This window comes from Eutrigla gurnardus (assembly GCF_963514095.1).
Source record: "Eutrigla gurnardus genome assembly, chromosome: 8".
Classification (NCBI taxonomy): Eukaryota; Metazoa; Chordata; class Actinopteri; order Perciformes; family Triglidae; genus Eutrigla; species Eutrigla gurnardus.
Window position 1 is genome coordinate 3,757,118 of NC_139922.1, and position 18,711 is coordinate 3,775,828.

General features: G+C 42.1%; 1 protein-coding gene across 1 annotated transcript in view; it reads left to right on the forward strand.

The window, feature by feature from the left end:
• The window catches only part of LOC311016808 (voltage-gated potassium channel subunit beta-2-like), a 54,763-nt gene extending 36,685 nt beyond the window's left edge, over window positions 1–18,078 (forward strand). Inside the window, exons 6-15 of the mRNA XM_084014756.1 lie at window positions 4,563–4,607; window positions 7,595–7,639; window positions 8,130–8,173; window positions 8,354–8,440; window positions 11,086–11,171; window positions 12,101–12,221; window positions 13,026–13,120; window positions 13,481–13,601; window positions 15,194–15,282; window positions 16,714–18,078. Of these exons, the coding sequence (XP_083870882.1) occupies window positions 4,563–4,607; window positions 7,595–7,639; window positions 8,130–8,173; window positions 8,354–8,440; window positions 11,086–11,171; window positions 12,101–12,221; window positions 13,026–13,120; window positions 13,481–13,601; window positions 15,194–15,282; window positions 16,714–16,803 (823 nt within the window). The 3' untranslated portion in view covers window positions 16,804–18,078. The remainder of the gene's footprint in view (window positions 1–4,562; window positions 4,608–7,594; window positions 7,640–8,129; window positions 8,174–8,353; window positions 8,441–11,085; window positions 11,172–12,100; window positions 12,222–13,025; window positions 13,121–13,480; window positions 13,602–15,193; window positions 15,283–16,713) is intronic.
• Window positions 18,079–18,711: the final 633 nt, after the last annotated feature.

The following is an 18,711-nucleotide window of genomic DNA, read 5'->3' on the forward strand; positions in this document are numbered from 1 at the left end:
AAGGCACAATTAAAATGCATTACAGAAAGACAAGGAGAATAAAAACATATTTGCAATAATTAAAAACAGTGCAGACATTAAAAGATTTAGCAGAAAGCTATGGTGAACATAAACGTTTTCAGTCTAGTTTTAAAAGTGGTCGGAGTTGGGGCAAGTATTACATCTTCAGGAAGTTTATTCCAGCTAATTGTTGCATAGTGACTAAATGATGCTCTCCCGTGATTTGAGTTTACTCTGGGAATCAGTGAAGGTGTTGAATTACTTTAAACCTTTCTTTTTTAGCACCAAAAACAATTATCTCAGTTTTATCGTCATTTAGTTGTAGGAAGTTTTGGCACATCCAGTCTTTGACTTGCTTAATGCACTTGCACAGAAGATCTATGGGGCGATAGTCGTTTGGTGATAGCGCTACATATATTTGGGTGTCATCGGCACAGCAATGATGGTCAATGTTATTATTTTGCATGATTTATCCTAGTGGGAGCATGTAGATGTTGAATAAAGTCGGCCCCAAGATTGAACCTTGGGGGACTCCACACATTACATTGGTAGGTTCTGATACAAAGTCACCAATGGAAACTGTCACGCCGGTGAGGTAATGTCTCGTCTTGGGTTTTTGTCTTGTCATTTCCTGTTTTATTTTGAAAATAACTCCCCTCTCGTTTCAGGTCACTTGCCCTTCCTCATGTGTTCCCTGGTCTGATGTCATCCCTGATCCCTGATTGTTGTCACCTGTTGCCCATTATCCCTCTGTGTATTTAAGTCTGCGTCTCCCCTTGTCTTGTGCCAGTTCGTCCTTCGTCACGTCAAGATTCTCCAGGATTTATTGTCTTGTCGAGTTAAGTAAAGTTTGTGTTTTTGCGTTCTTTGTTCGTTTTGTTTATAGTTTAATGTTGTAGCCTTGTTTTTTCCCTCCCGGTGGAGCGACCTTTTGTTTTTTTTACTTTTTTGATTTTGAATAAAAGCCTGTTTAACTGCCTCTGCCCTGTACCTGAGTCCTCCCTCCTTGCCCACTCCTGACAGAACGAACTGGCCAGAAAGGACCCAGCAGAGACAGAGCAGCAGCCACTATGGACTCAGCAGTTTTTTTTTTTTTATGTGGCTCTACACATGAACTCTGGGAGGTGACTTACTGACTTCAGTGTCTCCAGGCAGAGCACAGGCATGCTAACGGAGAGGAGGAGAGGCAGTCAGCCCTGGCGAGGGCCAGGGAGCTAGTTTCTACCAGCCCGTGGCTCAGGGGCTCATTGCCTGCCTGGGTGAAGGGCTACCAACCCATGCCACAGTTCCAGCCATGCTACCAGCCCAGGCCTCAGCTCCAGCCATGCTACCAGCCCAGGCCTTAGCCACAGCCAATCTACCAGCCCATGCCGCAGTTCCAGCCATGCTACCAGCCCATGCCGCAGTTCCAGCCATGCTACCAGTCCAGGCCTCAGCCACAGCCAAGCATCCAGCCCAGGCCTCAGCCACAGCCAAGCATCCAGCCCAGGCCTCAGCCACAGCCAAGCATCCAGCCCAGGCCTCAGCCACAGCCAAGCATCCAGCCCAGGCCTCAGCCACAGCCAAGCCTCCAGCCCAAGCCTCAGCCACAGCCAAGCATCCAGCCCAGGCCTCAGCCACAGCCAAGCCTCCGGCCCAGGCCTCAGCCACAGCCAAGCCTCCAGCCCAGGCCTCAGCCACAGCCAAGCCTCCGGCCCAGGCCTCAGCCACAGCCAAGCCTCCGGCCCAGGCCTCAGCCACAGCCAGGCCTCCGGCCCAGGCCTCAGCCACAGCCAAGCCTCCGGCCCAGGCCTCAGCCACAGCCAAGCCTCCGGCCCAGGCCTCAGCCACAGCCAAGCCTCCGGCCCAGGCCTCAGCCACAGCCAAGCCTCCGGCCCAGGCCTCAGCCACAGCCAAGCCTCCAGCCCAGGCCTCAGCCACAGCCAAGCCTCCGGCCCAGGCCTCAGCCACAGCCATGCTACCAGCCCAGGCCTCAGCCACAGCCATGCTACCAGCCCAGGCCTCAGCCACAGCCATGCTACCAGCCCAGGCCTCAGCCACAGCCATGCTACCAGCCCAGGCCTCAGCCACAGCCATGCTACCAGCCCAGGCCTCAGCCACAGCCAAGCAACCAGCCCAGGCCTCAGTCACAGCCATGCTACCAGCCCAGGCCTCAGCCACAGCCATGCTACCAGCCCAGGCCTCAGCCACAGCCAAGCAACCAGCCCAGGCCTCAGTCACAGCCAAGCAACCAGCCCACGCCGCAGTCACAGCCAAGCTACCAGCCCAGGCCTGTTGCCCATTATCCCTCTGTGTATTTAAGTCTGCGTCTCCCCTTGTCTTGTGCCAGTTTGTCCTTCGTCCTTTGTCACGTCAAGATTCTCCAGGATTTATTGTCTCGTCGAGTTAAGTAAAGTTTGTGTTTTTGCGTTCTTTGTTCGTTTTGTTTATAGTTTAATTTTTTAGCCTCGTTTTTTCCCTCCCGGTGGAGCGATCTTTTTTTTTTTTTTTTACTTTTTTGATTTTGAATAAAAGCCTGTTTAACTGCCTCTGCCCTGCACCTGAGTCCTCCCTCCTTGCCCACTCCTGACAGCAACAAAATAGTTCCTATCTCATAGATATGACTTGAACCAGCTTAAGACTGTGCCTGAGAGCCCCACCCAGTTTTCCAACCTGTCCAAAAGTATTTAGTGGTCGACAGTGTCAAATGCAGCACTGAGGTCTAAAAGCATTAATATTGAAGTTTTGAAAAGGTCGAAATCCTGACTGGAAGTTGTTGTGGCAGCCCGTTGAGGCCAGTAAGTGATTTAGTTGTTGGAGGACAACTTTCTCAATTATTTTACTTATGAAGGGTAGATTTTAAATCGGTCTGTAGTTGTTCATAATAGAGGCATCTAGGCTCCGCTTTTTTAGAAGAGGTTTAATGACTGCAGTTTTGAAGGCCTTTGGGAAATTGCCTGATTGAATAGTTATTAACTAAAAGAAAAAATAACAGGCACTGGTTAGAAACTATTTGCAATACGTCTATTGATAGGCAGTCAAAAACATTCTTAAAAAAGTTGGTAGGTAAAGCATCAAGGCAGCAGGTGGATGATTTTAGATTTGTCACCGTTTCCACTAGAGTTTTAGAGTCTATGGCATTAAAGCTTGCCATCATTGCTGTGTTACTTTTGCCTGAACAAGGTGGTGATCCAACCTTTTTGTTTGAGATATTGATGGCGCGTCTGATGCCTTCGATTTCTGCGTGGAATGGAGTTTAGCTGGTATTTGTGTTGGGGGATTGGTCAGTCTGTCAACAGCTGCAAATAGGGTTTTCGCCTTATTAGTGTTGTTGTTTATGATATTGGAGAAGACTGTCTCTCTCACACTTTTTAAGACTAAATTGTAGGCCCGGAGGCTCTCTTTATAGATGTCATGGTGAATATGGTGTTTAGTACTCCGCCAGATTCGTTCAGCTTTCCTGCACTCTCTTCTCTGGGCTGTTACAACAGCAGCTTTTCTCCAGGGTGCCTTTTGCTTACCAGAAATCGTTTTAACCGTAGCAGGTGCAATGACATCTATGACATTCAGAATTTTGGAATTAAACATGTTTACAAGATCATCAGCATGACATGGGTTTAGAGGTGGTAACGAGGAGATGGCGTTTTTAACGAGTACATTGGCATGTTCATTGATGTACCGCTTTTTGACCTTATTTGATTCTGTTTGTGTGTCAGGAATGAAAGAAATATTAAAGAAAACACAGAAGTGATCAGACAACGAAGGATCAGTCACAAAAACATCAGAAACATTGAGACCTTTTGTGATAATCAGGTCCAGGGTGTGTCCCTTACAATGACTAGCTTCTTTCACATGTTGAAAAAGGTCAAATGTGTCTAGAATAGTAAAAAGTTATTTTAGACACTAACAAGATTTTATCAATCATGACTCTGATCTTATTATTCCATTCAGCTGACTTTTCAGGACTTGCCTTATTCTGTGTAGGTATTTGGCTGTGGCTGGCTTTTTGTGTGGTCTCTTCATATATACAGTATATGAACATTTATTAACAAAATATTAATCAACCAATATATTGATATCAGAGTTTTTTTACTCCATGACTTCGGAGTTAACCCCAAAACTATATTGGTCCCACTCCCATATTGATGGGGCTCTAGTTAGCTTGGCAAACTTGGACAAATTGAGTTGCAATGGCAGAGTGGCGTTGGTTCTGTCGGCTATCCACTCAATTAAATACATTTAAAAATAAATATAGAACGCATGTAATGTTAGTGTCTCCATCCAGCAGCAAAAGTGAATTGCAGACATGAGTCACGGCCTGTTAAGGCCCACCGTGGAAAACATGCTTGACTCATGTTCTTATACCCGAAATACTCTGAAATGCGCTGCAGCAACGTGATGTTAGCCTCTCACCATTGAGCCTAATAAGCCACCCAGCTGTAACAACAACCTGATGAACAAACATTAAATCATGATTCATTGTCCGCTGCAGTATAAGCTAAACAGACAGTCTAGTGAGTCTCCAACTATTAGGTCAATGTATAACGTTAAGCTTTTCTCCCTTTGTTCATCTCCTTTCCCAGGGCTGAAGTTGTCTTGGGAAGTATCATAAAGAAGAAAGGATGGAGGTGGAGTTTTTATTATTTTTCCCCTTCAATTATTTGAATTGAATTGTCACCTGCCCAAATGCATTGTGGTTAAACTGCTTTTCAGTCTCATTGCTCTGATAATGCAAATACAATATTCTCACATTGGAGCTTTGCATGTCAGATGACAGGTTTAACACCATTTACTTTTAAAAGCACATGTCCAGTGTTTCCCACAGGTTTGAAATATACCTGTGGTGATAGTTGATTTGGGGGATGTGGTGTCACCAAGTAGGGGGCCTGAGGGTTCTCTCCCAGAACATTTTGAGCGACAGACACTTAATTTTCCTGCATTTGGGTGACATTTTATGCAATTTATAATGGAAATGTCTTTATAATGCAAAAGTGTAAGTGTTTGAGCTGTGGAAGTCTAATTAATTAGAAGAACGAGGCCATTAATATGCAGTCTCTGAGGGGATTTTGGGATTGAACAGGGTTTTTACTGTCCTCAGATGATATTTAAACCATTTTTATGTCAGAGCATTATATTTCATGTAAAAGTGAAAGGGAGATAGTGAGGGAGAGATGTGAAGAAATACACAAATGCTGCTCTCACCTTAGCTCCAACTTATCAACAACATATCAACAAGACATTTTAATTTCACACAAAACCACGGCAACATGAGAAACCCAATACTTAACATGTGCTCATAAAATCATAGCACTTTTATCTTAATAGGGGTAGTGAGGGAGAGAAATACACAAACGCTGCTCTTGCCTTCACTCGTCTCTGTATTGAGTGAGGGAGAGACGCGAGCTCCCCCTACTGGAGCCCCAAGGCATTACCCACAGAGCCACGAACAATTAACCCTTAAAGGGGCCATATTATGAAAAACAGGTTTTCTCTGGTCTCTACACCTATAAACTGGTCCTCCCTGAGCCTATCAACTCATAGGATGAGGAAAACAAGCGACTCCTGTATGGTTTCTGCAGCCCCCCACTGGTACAATGGTGCTCCTATAGGCTGTTCAGATTCAGCTCCTTTCGTTATGTAACCAAAGGAGTCATTTGCATAGGCCGAACTCCTTTGCACGATGATAGGAGATATCCGAAAGGGGGGCGTTTCGCAACACATTGCAGAGAGCCAGCCCGACAGTGCGGAGAGCCGTCAGCGCGGACAGACAGCGCCAACCGGAGAGACCGACGGAGAGCGCTTACGGGAGCGCTTACGGGAGCGCTGACGGGAGCGCTGACGAGATCGCAGACGGACCAACAGCACGGAAAACATGGACCAACAGCGGGTACGGACCGACAGCGTGCAGGGCTGACAGCACGCAGGGCCGACAGCACGCACAGAGCGCGGACCGACAGCGCGCATGGACCGACAGCACGCACGCAGAGCGTGGACAGACAGCGCGCATGGAGAGAGCAGCCCAACTTACCGGTCATGCCGCTGGGTGATCCAGCTGGTGCTCCGTGAATAAATCCAAGTGGGTTAAGCTGGAGACAATCCTCCCTCTGTCTCATGCGCTCTGGTGCGTCTTCACTGCTGCCTCTGGTCGGACGGAACCGGGGGCGCGTGTCCGACAGAGTGCCATGGATGATGATCCGCGTCTGGTCTCTTGCATTTCATTTTTAATGACAATGTGCCGGCTACGGTCCATGTTAGCATGTGTGCTAACCACTTCACATCGGGCTGCTACAGTAACGAGGGTCAGTACAAAGCTGGCTTTGCCTCGACACTGACCCTTGTAAAAGGATTTGTCCCAACCATATGGGACGCAGCAACTTCACCTGATAGGTGAGCCATAGCGATACATCCACCGTAAACATTGGCGCATGCTACCGCTAGCATAAGTCTCTGTCTCTCTCCAAGTAAGCGATGACAGACGGAGCTCATTAGCATTTACAGGTGCAGGCACAGAAGCAGCCTAATCTCAGGAGACCCCATTTAAGCAACTTTTAGACAGCTGAAATTCAGGACCACGGATGGGACAATACATATTGAATACAGTGTTGTTGGACGGTCCTCTGACAGCTGTGTGGAATTGATGAAAAACTGTATCATGTGGGAACTTTAACTTGCTGCAGTCTAAACAGTGACCATGACAAATAACACATCTGGGACCAAATTGAAATTGCATGTGCTGAAATTAGAATATTACTATATTGACTAAACATGAATATATATAATAATATTCTTGTCTGTCACAAAAGCATCTGCTAAATGCCCTAAATGTAAATGTATTTATTGCTATCAGCATTGGACATGAGGATTTCAAGCAATATACCAGAAAGTGTTTCAGAATATAATCTTTATGCCCAGGGACATAAGGCATGACATAATTCTACTTCCAGTAAAAACAAAAGAACAGCTTCATTTAAATAAAAGTGATCACTGATCACCTCCTGGAAGCCTGGCAATCAGGAGGTGCCAGAGGGCTGTCACACATGTGATTTATACAAATGAAGGGAAGGCCGATGAACGAAGGAAGGTACGACAGACCCACCAGTCTATTGGAGATGAAACGGTTCAAACCATTTGAAATGTTCAAATGTCCAAGAAACTGGACCCTCCACAACAAGAAGAGACACAAATACCAGGATGTTATCAGCTACTTGAAAGAAAGAAAAAATAATTTGACCAACGAAATTAATTTAAAAAAGCCATGCAAGTTAATGGTACTGACTCATTGACCACCCACCATCAAAAAAGCCCTGGCATCTGTTTTTTTAAACTTCTGGACTTCACCTTGAAAGATAACATGACATGGAAGTTGACAAGGAAACAAAACTGTGTGCTTTTGTTTATAGTTGTTCAAATAAAAGATAACATGGTATTTGACCGTCAATAGAATACAGAATATAATGAGGCAATATTTAATCTCAGAGTAGATTTCAGTTTTCGTGTTGTTAGGCAGTGTGCTTGATAATGTCCTGTTGTTTGGTAATTGACAATATATTGTTTTCATTGTCATTTTTAAAGAAGAAAACCACATTTCTATTTTCACATATGTTCTCACATGCAGGCGTTCCAGTTTAGTCATCACCACCAAAATCTTCTGGGGTGGAAAGTATGTATTTGTTGTTTTCCCCTCCATTTTCTTCTGCTATGATTCTAATGAATACATTAAAAAAAACTCCCCACTAGCTATAATAGCATTACTTCTAACAATGTGTAATACATTCCAGTGCATTTGATTACTAAAGTCAAGTGTTCAGTGTGAGCTGTGGCCTCCATTCAAATGAATGAATATGTTTTGCACATTGGTTGCTTCAGTAGTAAAATGTATTTGTAAAGTGCTTTTCACAGACACAAGTCACAAAGTGCTTAATAAGGCACACTAAAATGAAAGAAGGAAATCATGGTAGTAGGCACTAATATATAGGCACAAAACACAATACATATTGAAAAATTCAATACACAATAAAGTACACAATAACATTTGTACTTGCATTTATTCCACATAGCAAAGTCCAATATAAAATAGATTTATTTTTTTATTTTCAACGTTGTAGTTTTCAAACCATGAGTTCTGAAATGAAAGATTATTTGTTTTTCAGAGCAGAAATGGAAAGGGGATTGTCTAGAAAACATATAATTGAAGGTAAGATTTGATGCTGCCATTGTGAATAACTATAGTGTTTTGTCTTTGCAACAAAAGTACATTCATCTGTTTAAAAAACAACAGCAAAGTTATTCACTGCTACTTGTGTCACCATAAGCACATAACATCAGAATTCTTGCATTTGATGATACCGTGTATGTAACTGTCTTTATGAAACAGGTCTAAGGGCATCGCTAGAGAGACTTCAGCTGGAGTACATAGATGTGGTTTTCGCGAATCGACCAGATGCTAACACACCTATAGAAGGTGGGTGTGCAAATCCTTTAACAGATCAGTCTTGCCTCTTCACACTTAGGCTTATTAGCTCAAGTTTGGCCTGGTCTAGCAAGACTTTGGAATGCTGGTTTTCCACATTACATCATAACATTTTAGAAGACATAAATACCTGTTCTGATTTACAAATACATTATGAAATATAAGCAAGAACTATTGTTGCAGTTAAACTGGCTTCATCATGTTTTCTTCACTCTGCTCTGAGGTAAAACCTATTTCTTATGGACAGTTTTGGCCTGAGCTGACAGTCAGACAGTAGACTGTAGTTTGCAACTTGACGATGTGTGGACCAGATGAAGACAAGGTTGGAGATGGGCCTGTAATTGTTCAGGTCAGCAGGATCAGCACCAGGTTTTTTGAGAGTGGGTGTGATTGCAGCAGTTTTGAGAGTGGGGGGTACAATTCCAGTGGGGAGGGAGGAGTTGATTATGTTTGAGATCATCGGGGAAAGGGATGGCAGACAGGATTTGACGAGGGTGGTAGGGATGTGGTCCAGCTGACAGGTTGTGGGTTTGGTTTCGAGGATGAACTCTGAGATGACTTGATCTGTTGATGGGGAGAAGTTGGAAAGGGAGCAGATGAGTGGTTGGCCAGTGGTAATAGTCCAGGTAGGGTCGGTTGGGGAAGTCTAGGAAGTGGCCGAAGTGTTGATTTTGGTGTTAAATAATTGCAGAAAGGTGGTGCAGTGATCAGTGGAGATGTTGCAGGGGTTCTTGGAGGCTGAAGAAATAGGTGGCTAACTGTTGAGAAGATGGCTCTGGTGTTGCCTCTACCAGTACTGATGAGATTGGAATAGTAGGAGGATTTGGCAGTGGAGAGGGGTTTCTTGTAGTGGTGTAGGTGTTCGTCATAGAGTTGGATGTGTACAACCATTTCACAGCATAAATAGGAGAATACCTATTATAACTATCAAGTTACTCTTTAAAACATCGACATAGTATAGTCCTCACAATTGCTGCTGCTTTTAGAGAATGAGGCACAACTAAAAATAGAAAAGGCTCAAAAGGAAGCAGAACTGCAATTGGGTAAAGCTACGTTGGAGGCAGAATTTGGAACGCTAACTCTACAACACGAGGCAGCTGAACAGCTGCAGCTATAGCGCAAGATGAGGCCTTACAAGAAGCTGAGGAATTGGAGAAAGGTATGGTATTGGACACTCTCATAAAGCCAGTTTCAGAAAAGGACATCGCAGAGCACAATAGAACATGGCAGAAACAGTAAGCCACCTGCTGCTCAGGATACATCACTCTCCAAGAAAATTTCTACTAAGGCCCTTCCGAGGGATAATGAGAGTTGGATGGATTCCAAGATAGCTCACCACTCTATGAACCCTACTTCACAGTCATATGTACCCTGGCACATCTGGCCCTGAACCTCTAATGGAAGACTTTGCACGTTGTCTGGCTTGGCGAGCACAAATCTAATCCAATTCAAAGGCCTGAAATCTACAGAGCATGGCATTTGTCATTAGTGTTGAGAGAAGATGAAGAATGCTGGTACCTGTCAACTTTCAGAGCCTAGCATCCACAATATCCTTGCCAAATCAGAGTCGTATTTGACTCTAGTGCCCAGTGTTAAAAGAATTTGTCCGTAAACGAATAAATTCACCCAAGGAGGAGATCAGAGACAGAAGTAAAGTCGACGTCTGACTTTAATCTTGTACAAGAGGAGCAGTTACAATGCAACAACGTATGAGGATGCTACAGAGAAAGTGCTCAAATCAGTGTTATGACTTGAGCCTTTTTAAGGGTAGAAGTCTCTCTTGTAAATGAGACCCTGGGTCTCAATGAGATTTTACCTGTATAAATAAAGGTTAATAAAAATAAAATAAAGAAGAGACAATGCGTCACTGGCGGTTAATCCTCGGGCAGAACCAGACATCAAGACTACCAGGCCTCTGATAACATTTAGACACTTTGAGATATAGCTTGGGAGCTTCAGGTAAGCAGTGGGTTTACTAAAGTGATAAACAATTCAACACATATCGAAAACATGGGGCTCCCCTTAGGTCAACGAAGGTGCCAGAGTCGTAAAACCCTACAAATATATCAAAGACTCTGGAATCTTAACAATGTTAACAATGTTAAGACCATAACAAGGAACACTATAATCATGATGTTATACAAAATTATTATAACACCCAGCCCAATGGCACACGATGTGCTGCTCACTGCCCCAGACCTTAACAACTCTCTCCTGGGAGTTTTGATACGCTTCAGAAAGGAACAGTTTGCTATCCTTGCAGACATACAGCAAATGTTCTGTGGCTTCCTCGTCCATAAAGACCCTAGGAACTATCGGTGTGTTCTATGGCACAGAGACAATGAAATGCCCAAGGATGTCATCGACTACAGGATGAGAGTCCATGATTTGGCAACAGCCCTTCACCAGCTGTTGCCATTTGCGAAGGTGAGAAGGGCTGTCGGGAAGGGTGCACATGGAGAACATGGAGTGGTCACTGTGCAATTTGTGGAGCATAATTTCTATGTGGACGTTGGGACGTCTATTCCTTGTCCTTCTCATTTGATCTTGTCTTCTTTTTGTTACTATAAGTTTTCTGTCTTTTGTAGTCTGCCTTATGATTGTGGAAACTTTGTTACAAAGTCATTTTTTTGTAGAGACGGTGAGAGCAATGACCCATGTGATCAACCACGGAATGGCCATGTATTGGGGTACATCACGATGGACCTCCATGGAGATTATGGTGAGTTCACACACAAGTCTCAAAATAGACTGCAGATGCATTCATTGGTCCATTTGTTCATTGAAGCAAGATTTGACCAACTAAATGAATTGCTGTAAGGTCCAAATTATTGGGTGCTTCTCAAAGTCAAGGAAAGATCCTTCAACAGCTGAATCAAGGATCCGATGTTATCGAATCCAGTCCAATCCAGAGGACTGCCAGTGTGTAGGAGGACAGAATCCTTCATTCAGATGCTTTTCAAGGATGCATGTGTATCCTTCATGCTCTTAAAACACACACAATCCTATGTGTGTATGAATTATGTCCCCCAATTTGGAAACAGGGTCATTTCACCCCAGCAGTCCGTTAAAATAGATTTCTGAAAATCTACTGAAAATTGAGGCAAAAAAATAGCAATCCAGTTGCTGAATCTTCACTCATATCTACAAAGGTGGATGTAAGAGTGTGTTCTGACATATTCACATCTAACTCAGTGGGATAGTTCCACAAAACCAGAGGTAATGATTGTTGGAAGAGTGAAAAGTCTAGAAAGCAGTTTTGATAAGTTTGGTGGCATAATGGCTGGTGTCTTTTTTAGATCAAACTACAGTTGGTGAATGCTGGAACAGTGGAAAGTGTAACCAAGATGGTTTTGAGTTTTATTTTGTTTCTGTCGAGTTTGAAATGTTTTCAATGCTGTATATTTTTACAGGGCCTTTTAAAACAGAACACAGAAAACAGAAGTTAAAACACAAACAGAATGAAATCAACTAAAAGCCAAAAACTAAAACAAACTAAAATGTCATAAAACATCCATAAAATATCAGAAAAGTAATTTTAAATAAGTGGATTTTTAAAACTGATAATAAAAGATAAGAGTTTGTATCCCTGAACTCCTCAGGTAGATCATTCCAGCATTATGTAAGAATCTGGACCTGTGTTTGCTGTAGGAGGCTTACTCGGTGGCTCGACAGTTCAACCAGATCCCACCCATCTGTGAACAGGCAGAGTACCACATGTTCCAGAGGGACAAGGTTGAAGTGCAACTCCCTGATCTATTCCACAAGATAGGTAAGCAGCTGCCAAAGTATGTATGTAAATCTGTCCAAATAATTACGATAATGAAGATGTCACTCTCGCCATTAGCATTATATTTTATTTATTTTATTATGTATCTTGTTTGTTTGTCAGACATTGAATCAGCTGTGATAAAAGTTGGGAATGTGTAGTGGTAGGCTGCCTTGTTAATTTTGTTTAAGCCATTCTTTTAAACGTGACAGTTCAACCAAAAATCCCAAATATATATTTTCCTTCCACCTGTAGCACTATTTATCAAACTAGATTGTATTGGTGTCACGTGTGAGTTGCCTAGTTTGAGATATATCGGCCATTGAGATTATCCGGATTCTAAGAGTTTGGATTTACATTTGAGAAACATTTCTTCTCTATCATCTCTTTTCAGAATGATCTGGGAGAAGAAATGTTTCTCAAATGTAATTGTTTTGCCACAAACTGATTGCCATCTAGACCCATTAAATTGGAGAGAACTATGCAATTCACAACAAAATAATTCATCCATCTATGATCTGTAACGGCTTATCCTATTCAGGGTGGCGGAGGAGCTGGATCTGATCCCAGCTGGCATTGGGTGAAGGACAGGTTGTCAAAACAATCTAGATTGATAAATAGCACTACAGGTAAGAGAAACTGTCCTCTTACCTGTGAAGTTATATTTTAACTGTATTAGCTTGAATATCGATGCTTATCCTAGCCTCCTAGTCCCCCATATTTGAACTGCAAATACACAAATCACCGAATAACACAACACAAATTTGCGTGATTTGGTCCATTACAAGGCCTTTTTTGGGCATGCAGGCATTGGAGCTATGACATGGTCTCCACTGGCCTGTGGGATCATCTCAGGGAAGTATAACAGTGGCATACCCTCTTACTCACGTGCCTCGCTTAAGGTAACACTCTTACTTTTTCCACTTGTTATTGTCATTCCCAAAATCCTGTCACTTATTTATCACATTAATCTCATCTTTTCACACTTCCTTTGTTTAACCCACTTCCCTTGTGTTAAAAATAAGTGTAATAGAAAGCAAGGAAATACATTTGAAAACATAATATGATTACAAATATATTAGATCACAAAAAAAATCACTTAGTCCCAGATGTATGTAGTTATTTTCCAGGTACAGAACTGTAGTGTACCAAAAACAATGTCAACTTGTGACAAAGAGAAATTAACTTGTGGCATTCAGGGTTGGGTGCACTACCCTGTCTTGCCTTACGCCCTGACCTCTGTGTTGTGCTGTCTGGAATAGGGTTATCAGTGGATGAAGGACAGGATCCTGAGTGAGGAGGGGCACCGTCAGCAGGTGAAGCTAAAAGAGCTGCAGGCAGTTGCTGAGCGATTAGGCTGCACTTTGCCCCAACTGGCTATTGGTAAAATAAAACTGTAATTTGTTGCTCTGTCTATGTCCATCATGTCCATCTTATGAAGTAGTAGATATTTATGTTCCTGTCATGATAGTTTTATTTTCATGACTATATATATATACACACACATATTAGGGCTGTCAAAATGGAAATTACCCGTTATTTTAATGCATTAACGCTGTTCGCGTATAAAAAAACAAACATGGACAATTAATAAATATGCAGCCTCGTGAACCTACAAAGATACAACGGCACTGACACCACTGCAGCAACGCGGCATTAACCTCTCACCATTGAGCCTAATAACCCAGCTGCAACATATGTGACAGTAGTATGAAGTCATCGGTAATATTAAAGCGTGAACGTAGCAGTTCAGTCCCCTTATTTGTCAGTGAATAAATGCTACAACTAGACACAGCCTAAATTCCTGTGTCTCGTTATCAGCCAGCTGATATTTAAACTGAAGGGAGTTAGCCCTGAAGTTAGTAACAACACTGGCTGTTACAGCTAAATGGTAAATAATTGTGATTAAGCCACAGCTACCCTGTGATTTATCTGATAAAATGATGTAATCATTTGACAGTCCTAATATACACCGATCAGCCATAATATAATGACCACTGATATGTGAAGTGAATCACACTGACTATCGTTATCATGGCACCTGTCAGTGGGTGGGATATTTTAGGCAGCAAGTGAACATGTTGTCCTCAAAGTTGATGCAGGAAAAATGCAACTTTGACAAGGGCCAAATTGTGATGGCTAGATGACTGGGTCATAGCAGCTCCAAAACTGCAGCTCTTGTGGGGTGTTCCCAGTCTGCAGTGGTCAGTAGCTATCAAAAGTGGTCCAAGGAAGTCATAGACAGCCAAGGCTCATTGATGCACATGGGGAGCAAAGGTTGGCCCATGTTTTCCGATCCAACAGACAAGCTACTGGAGCTCAAATTGCTGAAAAAGTTCATCCTGGTTCTGATAGAAAAGATCAGTTTGTCACATATGGGGCTGCGTAGCTGCAATAGAAAGCACCTACAATGGTCACGTGAGCATCAGAACTGGACCACGGAGCAATGGAAGAAGGTGGCCATCATCATCAGGTGTAAAATCATGTTTTCTTCATCATCATCATGTGGATTGCCGGGTGCGTGTGATCTCAATCCAATTGAGCATCTGTGGGATGTGCTGGACAAAACATAAATGATCTGCTGTTAATGTCTTGGTGCCAGATACCACAGCACACCTTCAGAGGTCTGGTGGAGTCCATGCCTCGACTGGTCAGGGCTGTTTTGATGGAAAAACAGGGACCTTCACAATATTAGGCAGGTGGTCATAATGTCATGGCTGATTAGTTTATACAGTATGTGTGTTTGTATATACTTTATTATAAAAATGTATAACATGAAACAACTGCAACCAACATTTTCTTACACAACATTATATAGAAATGCTATAGGCAATATGAATGAATGAGTCGAGCACACATACAAACTGTTATAATTCCTGAGCCTGTTTTTGTAGTCTAAATTACACATACACTCTTGGCCTCCACAAAACAGTGCCTGTTGAAGGATTGCATTTACCTTTACGTCCATCCCACAGCATGGTGTCTGAGGAATGAGGGGGTGAACTCTGTCCTGCTGGGAGCTTCCACAACTGACCAGCTGATGGAGAACATCAGAGCAATACAGGTCAGAAAGCATACCACTTAATGTTGTATAATGCTGTTCATAGTTCACCACACCCAACATTGAATGTTGGCAGGGTTTGGAAGGCTTTAGGTTACTTACACACCTGTTGTTTAGTTTCTTTGGTACTAACCAAAGGAATATATTGTTGCCTTTTTCTTCTGGGTTTCAAACAGGCACAAAATAACTGACTGTGAATGTGTAAATGAATAGCTTTATAATTTCACCGCCTCATCAAGAATACCATATTTGGCTATAATTAAGAGTGTGTATTATTACATTAATGTGTTGCTTAGATGTGTTGTTATGACAATGATTTGATCAATTACACTAATAAGCTACACTAATATTAGGCCTTTATATTTGAACCCCACAATATTCTGCTTCAATCAATATTTATTGGTGTAACCTTTAAAAAACGACACTTTCATTAAGGTAAAAGTTTTGGTCTCCTGTATGCGGCATCAGTGGTGTAGTGGAGGGTATACACAGGTATATGGGGTATACCCACCTCTTTTTCTGGCAGTATACCCACCGATCAGCCAGAAAGCCATTGGGATATATAGGAGAGTATACCCACTTCCTCCTCTGTAACCTACCCATCTACCTAGCAGTTCACCCATCAACTACCACCACACTACTGTGCGGCATGTACCTGTAAGCAACATTAACAGGGTGCAGCAAACCATAGAGTACATTTATTTAACCACAATACACTAAACAACACTAAATCAGTATATAGTCTCTTATCATATATTCATATCTATGTTCACTTATCTGAATTGCAGTGCAACCAGTGGTGGCTAGCCCAACATTTTCTTATTTCTGGAACACAACCAGGATGTTCTGGTTTCACTTTTCTTTCATCTATCTACCAGCAGTATGTGGAAGGTCTTTTAAAACACTTCTTTTTTTATCATAAAGCCATGCTGGTGTGTGTGTGTCAAAGGTGTTTTGCATTTGTGTACGTTGCATCTACAGGCATGGTTCACAAGTTGCAAAACAACACATTTTGTGTACTGCAATAATGCATAATGCAATTACTGGATGTTTATGCAGAAAATGTGCTTTGATAGCTAATCACTCATAATATACAGTAAGTGTGCCATTGTATACTCTATGAATACAACAACAATAAAAGAAGGACTAGACAGTAGACACTGGTTTATCTCACAGTAGGATTTTCCTTTTGATGCTCATTATTGCACCCTGAAGCGATCAGCAGGTTGATTGTCTAAATATATTTTGGACCGGTTTTGGACCGACACCAGTCATTAAATTACAGCTTTCACATCACCACCAGAACTAAATGGGCAGACACACTAGAGGTATTTGTGACACTGTCTCTAATATACAGGTATTCTGTGTGCAGTTGAAGTAAATAAACAAATCAGAGGAAATTATGGTAATCCTTTCTCTCTTCTCATTCCACAGGTTCTTCCCAAGTTATCGCTGTCCATTTTATCTGAAATGGATAACCTCTTGGGAAACAAGCCCTTTAGTAAAAAGGACTTCAGATCCTAGAAGCACCAATGGACAGCTATGCTATCCTGTCTAAATGAAAGACAGCAAAACATGTGCAATATGCAATAATGTATGGAAGTCTAACAAATGGAGAATAACAAGCCAAACAAATGTTCCATTGCTCATGTCACCAAGTCAATGCACCTCCTCAATCTACTTTTTGTCCATATTTGCACTTATTGCCACTCAATACTATCTAGTCCTGCAATATGTTGGATTTCTTCTAGTAGATTGAACTTCATCTTCAAGGAAACAGTCAGTTCTAATCTAGAGAGCCACAGGAGCGGTAAAGAACTTAGCTAATCACTGAGTCAAGTACAGCTTGGTGTTTCAAACCCGGCTTCATCACTGTCTACAGGTTGTCGCATCAGCATGTCACAGAGCGTGTACGTTAAATAATTAAACATGTTGCACAAGACCTGTAAACCTACTGAGCACAAACCATTATGATATGATGTATTAATCCTTTCACCATAATAACAATAGATATGCTTCAACACTGTTAATACTGGTATTTGGATTTAATCGTAATCATTGTCCTTTTCCAAAGACTAGTTTAGTTTTAGTCACAGTTTAGTCATTTGATTATATTTACATTAATGTCCTGTTTGAGTAATGCATGGTTGATTTGTTGTTAAGTTGTGCATTTATTTAAATCTTGACTGCAACATTTTGTCAAATACTCTGTGGTGGTGGAGTTTTGAAACCCTTAACATTAAATTATATAATAGTACATTTATAATATTAAAAGCAACTTTGAAATGCTAGATGAGCCAGCTTTTCGTTTCGTTCTTTTTTTTCCTACATCCGTTTACATCGGTGAAGCACTGTAGACCACAGCCTAACATAGAGGTGGCAGTTTAAATTAATATTATTATCTTACATACTTTGTCTGCTGCAACTTTATTATTTTGTGTATATTGTGTAGTAGTTCCTGCATTTAGCCTTGGGGATAGGCAATAGTCTACAAAGCTGTGTTACAGGGAAGAGGGAGGTTTTTTTTGTTTTGTTTTGATTTTTTTCTAGTTTCCATCTTGGTTTCCTACATGTTTGTTGTAGGTGTTGTATTGTTGTAACTTTAAGAATGTATTATGAATTAATTAATAATGTAACTATAATGAATAACTCAGTTATTTTACTTAATTATTCTGTGGTGGGGTCCACCTCAGATCAACTTGTCCCCATAATCAAATAATCAAACCAAGCACAGCAACACATGTAAGTATCTCAATAACCCAATTTACTTCAAGCGTCTACCTTAAAGAATCACCAAGACCACCAGTTCAGTAGCTTCCTCATAAAAAGTTTAAAACTCAGCTTACACACAGCTCTTCCAGGTTAACCCAGAGTCCCACTCCACATTGACATTATTTGCAGTGCATCCCCAAGCCTAACACAGTCAACAAACTCCTGGCTAAGAAAGTTAATGCCACTTTCTTGATCAGCCCATTCCATAGCCGACCTCTCCCCACATTTAGACCCAGTCCAATCGGTTCAGCTACTAGGATGTATTCAGAAAAACAGATTCATCATAGACCTCTCCTCCTGGGCTGTTCATGCTTGTAATGGTGCCACCATTATAAGCATGAATAGCCAATTCAACCAATCATGCCATATCCCTCATCCCCCTGACTACTGGCATCTTTTCAGCATCCTCTGGAAGGGCCCATATTACTTTGCCATGCATCTGACCTTTGGGTGCAAGAGCTAACCAAAATATTTGACTATATTTGTCTCACTCCAAGCATCCTGCCGACTGAGAAAATTGCATCTCCTTAGTCATCTCAAATTTCCTCCTGGCCCACAGATACAACAAGTGTCAGTTCCTGTCGATGCTCGGCCACCTTAACAACACCATCCGTATCGTCCCTCAAGGGTGATCCTTCCTGTCACTCCACCTTTCCATTG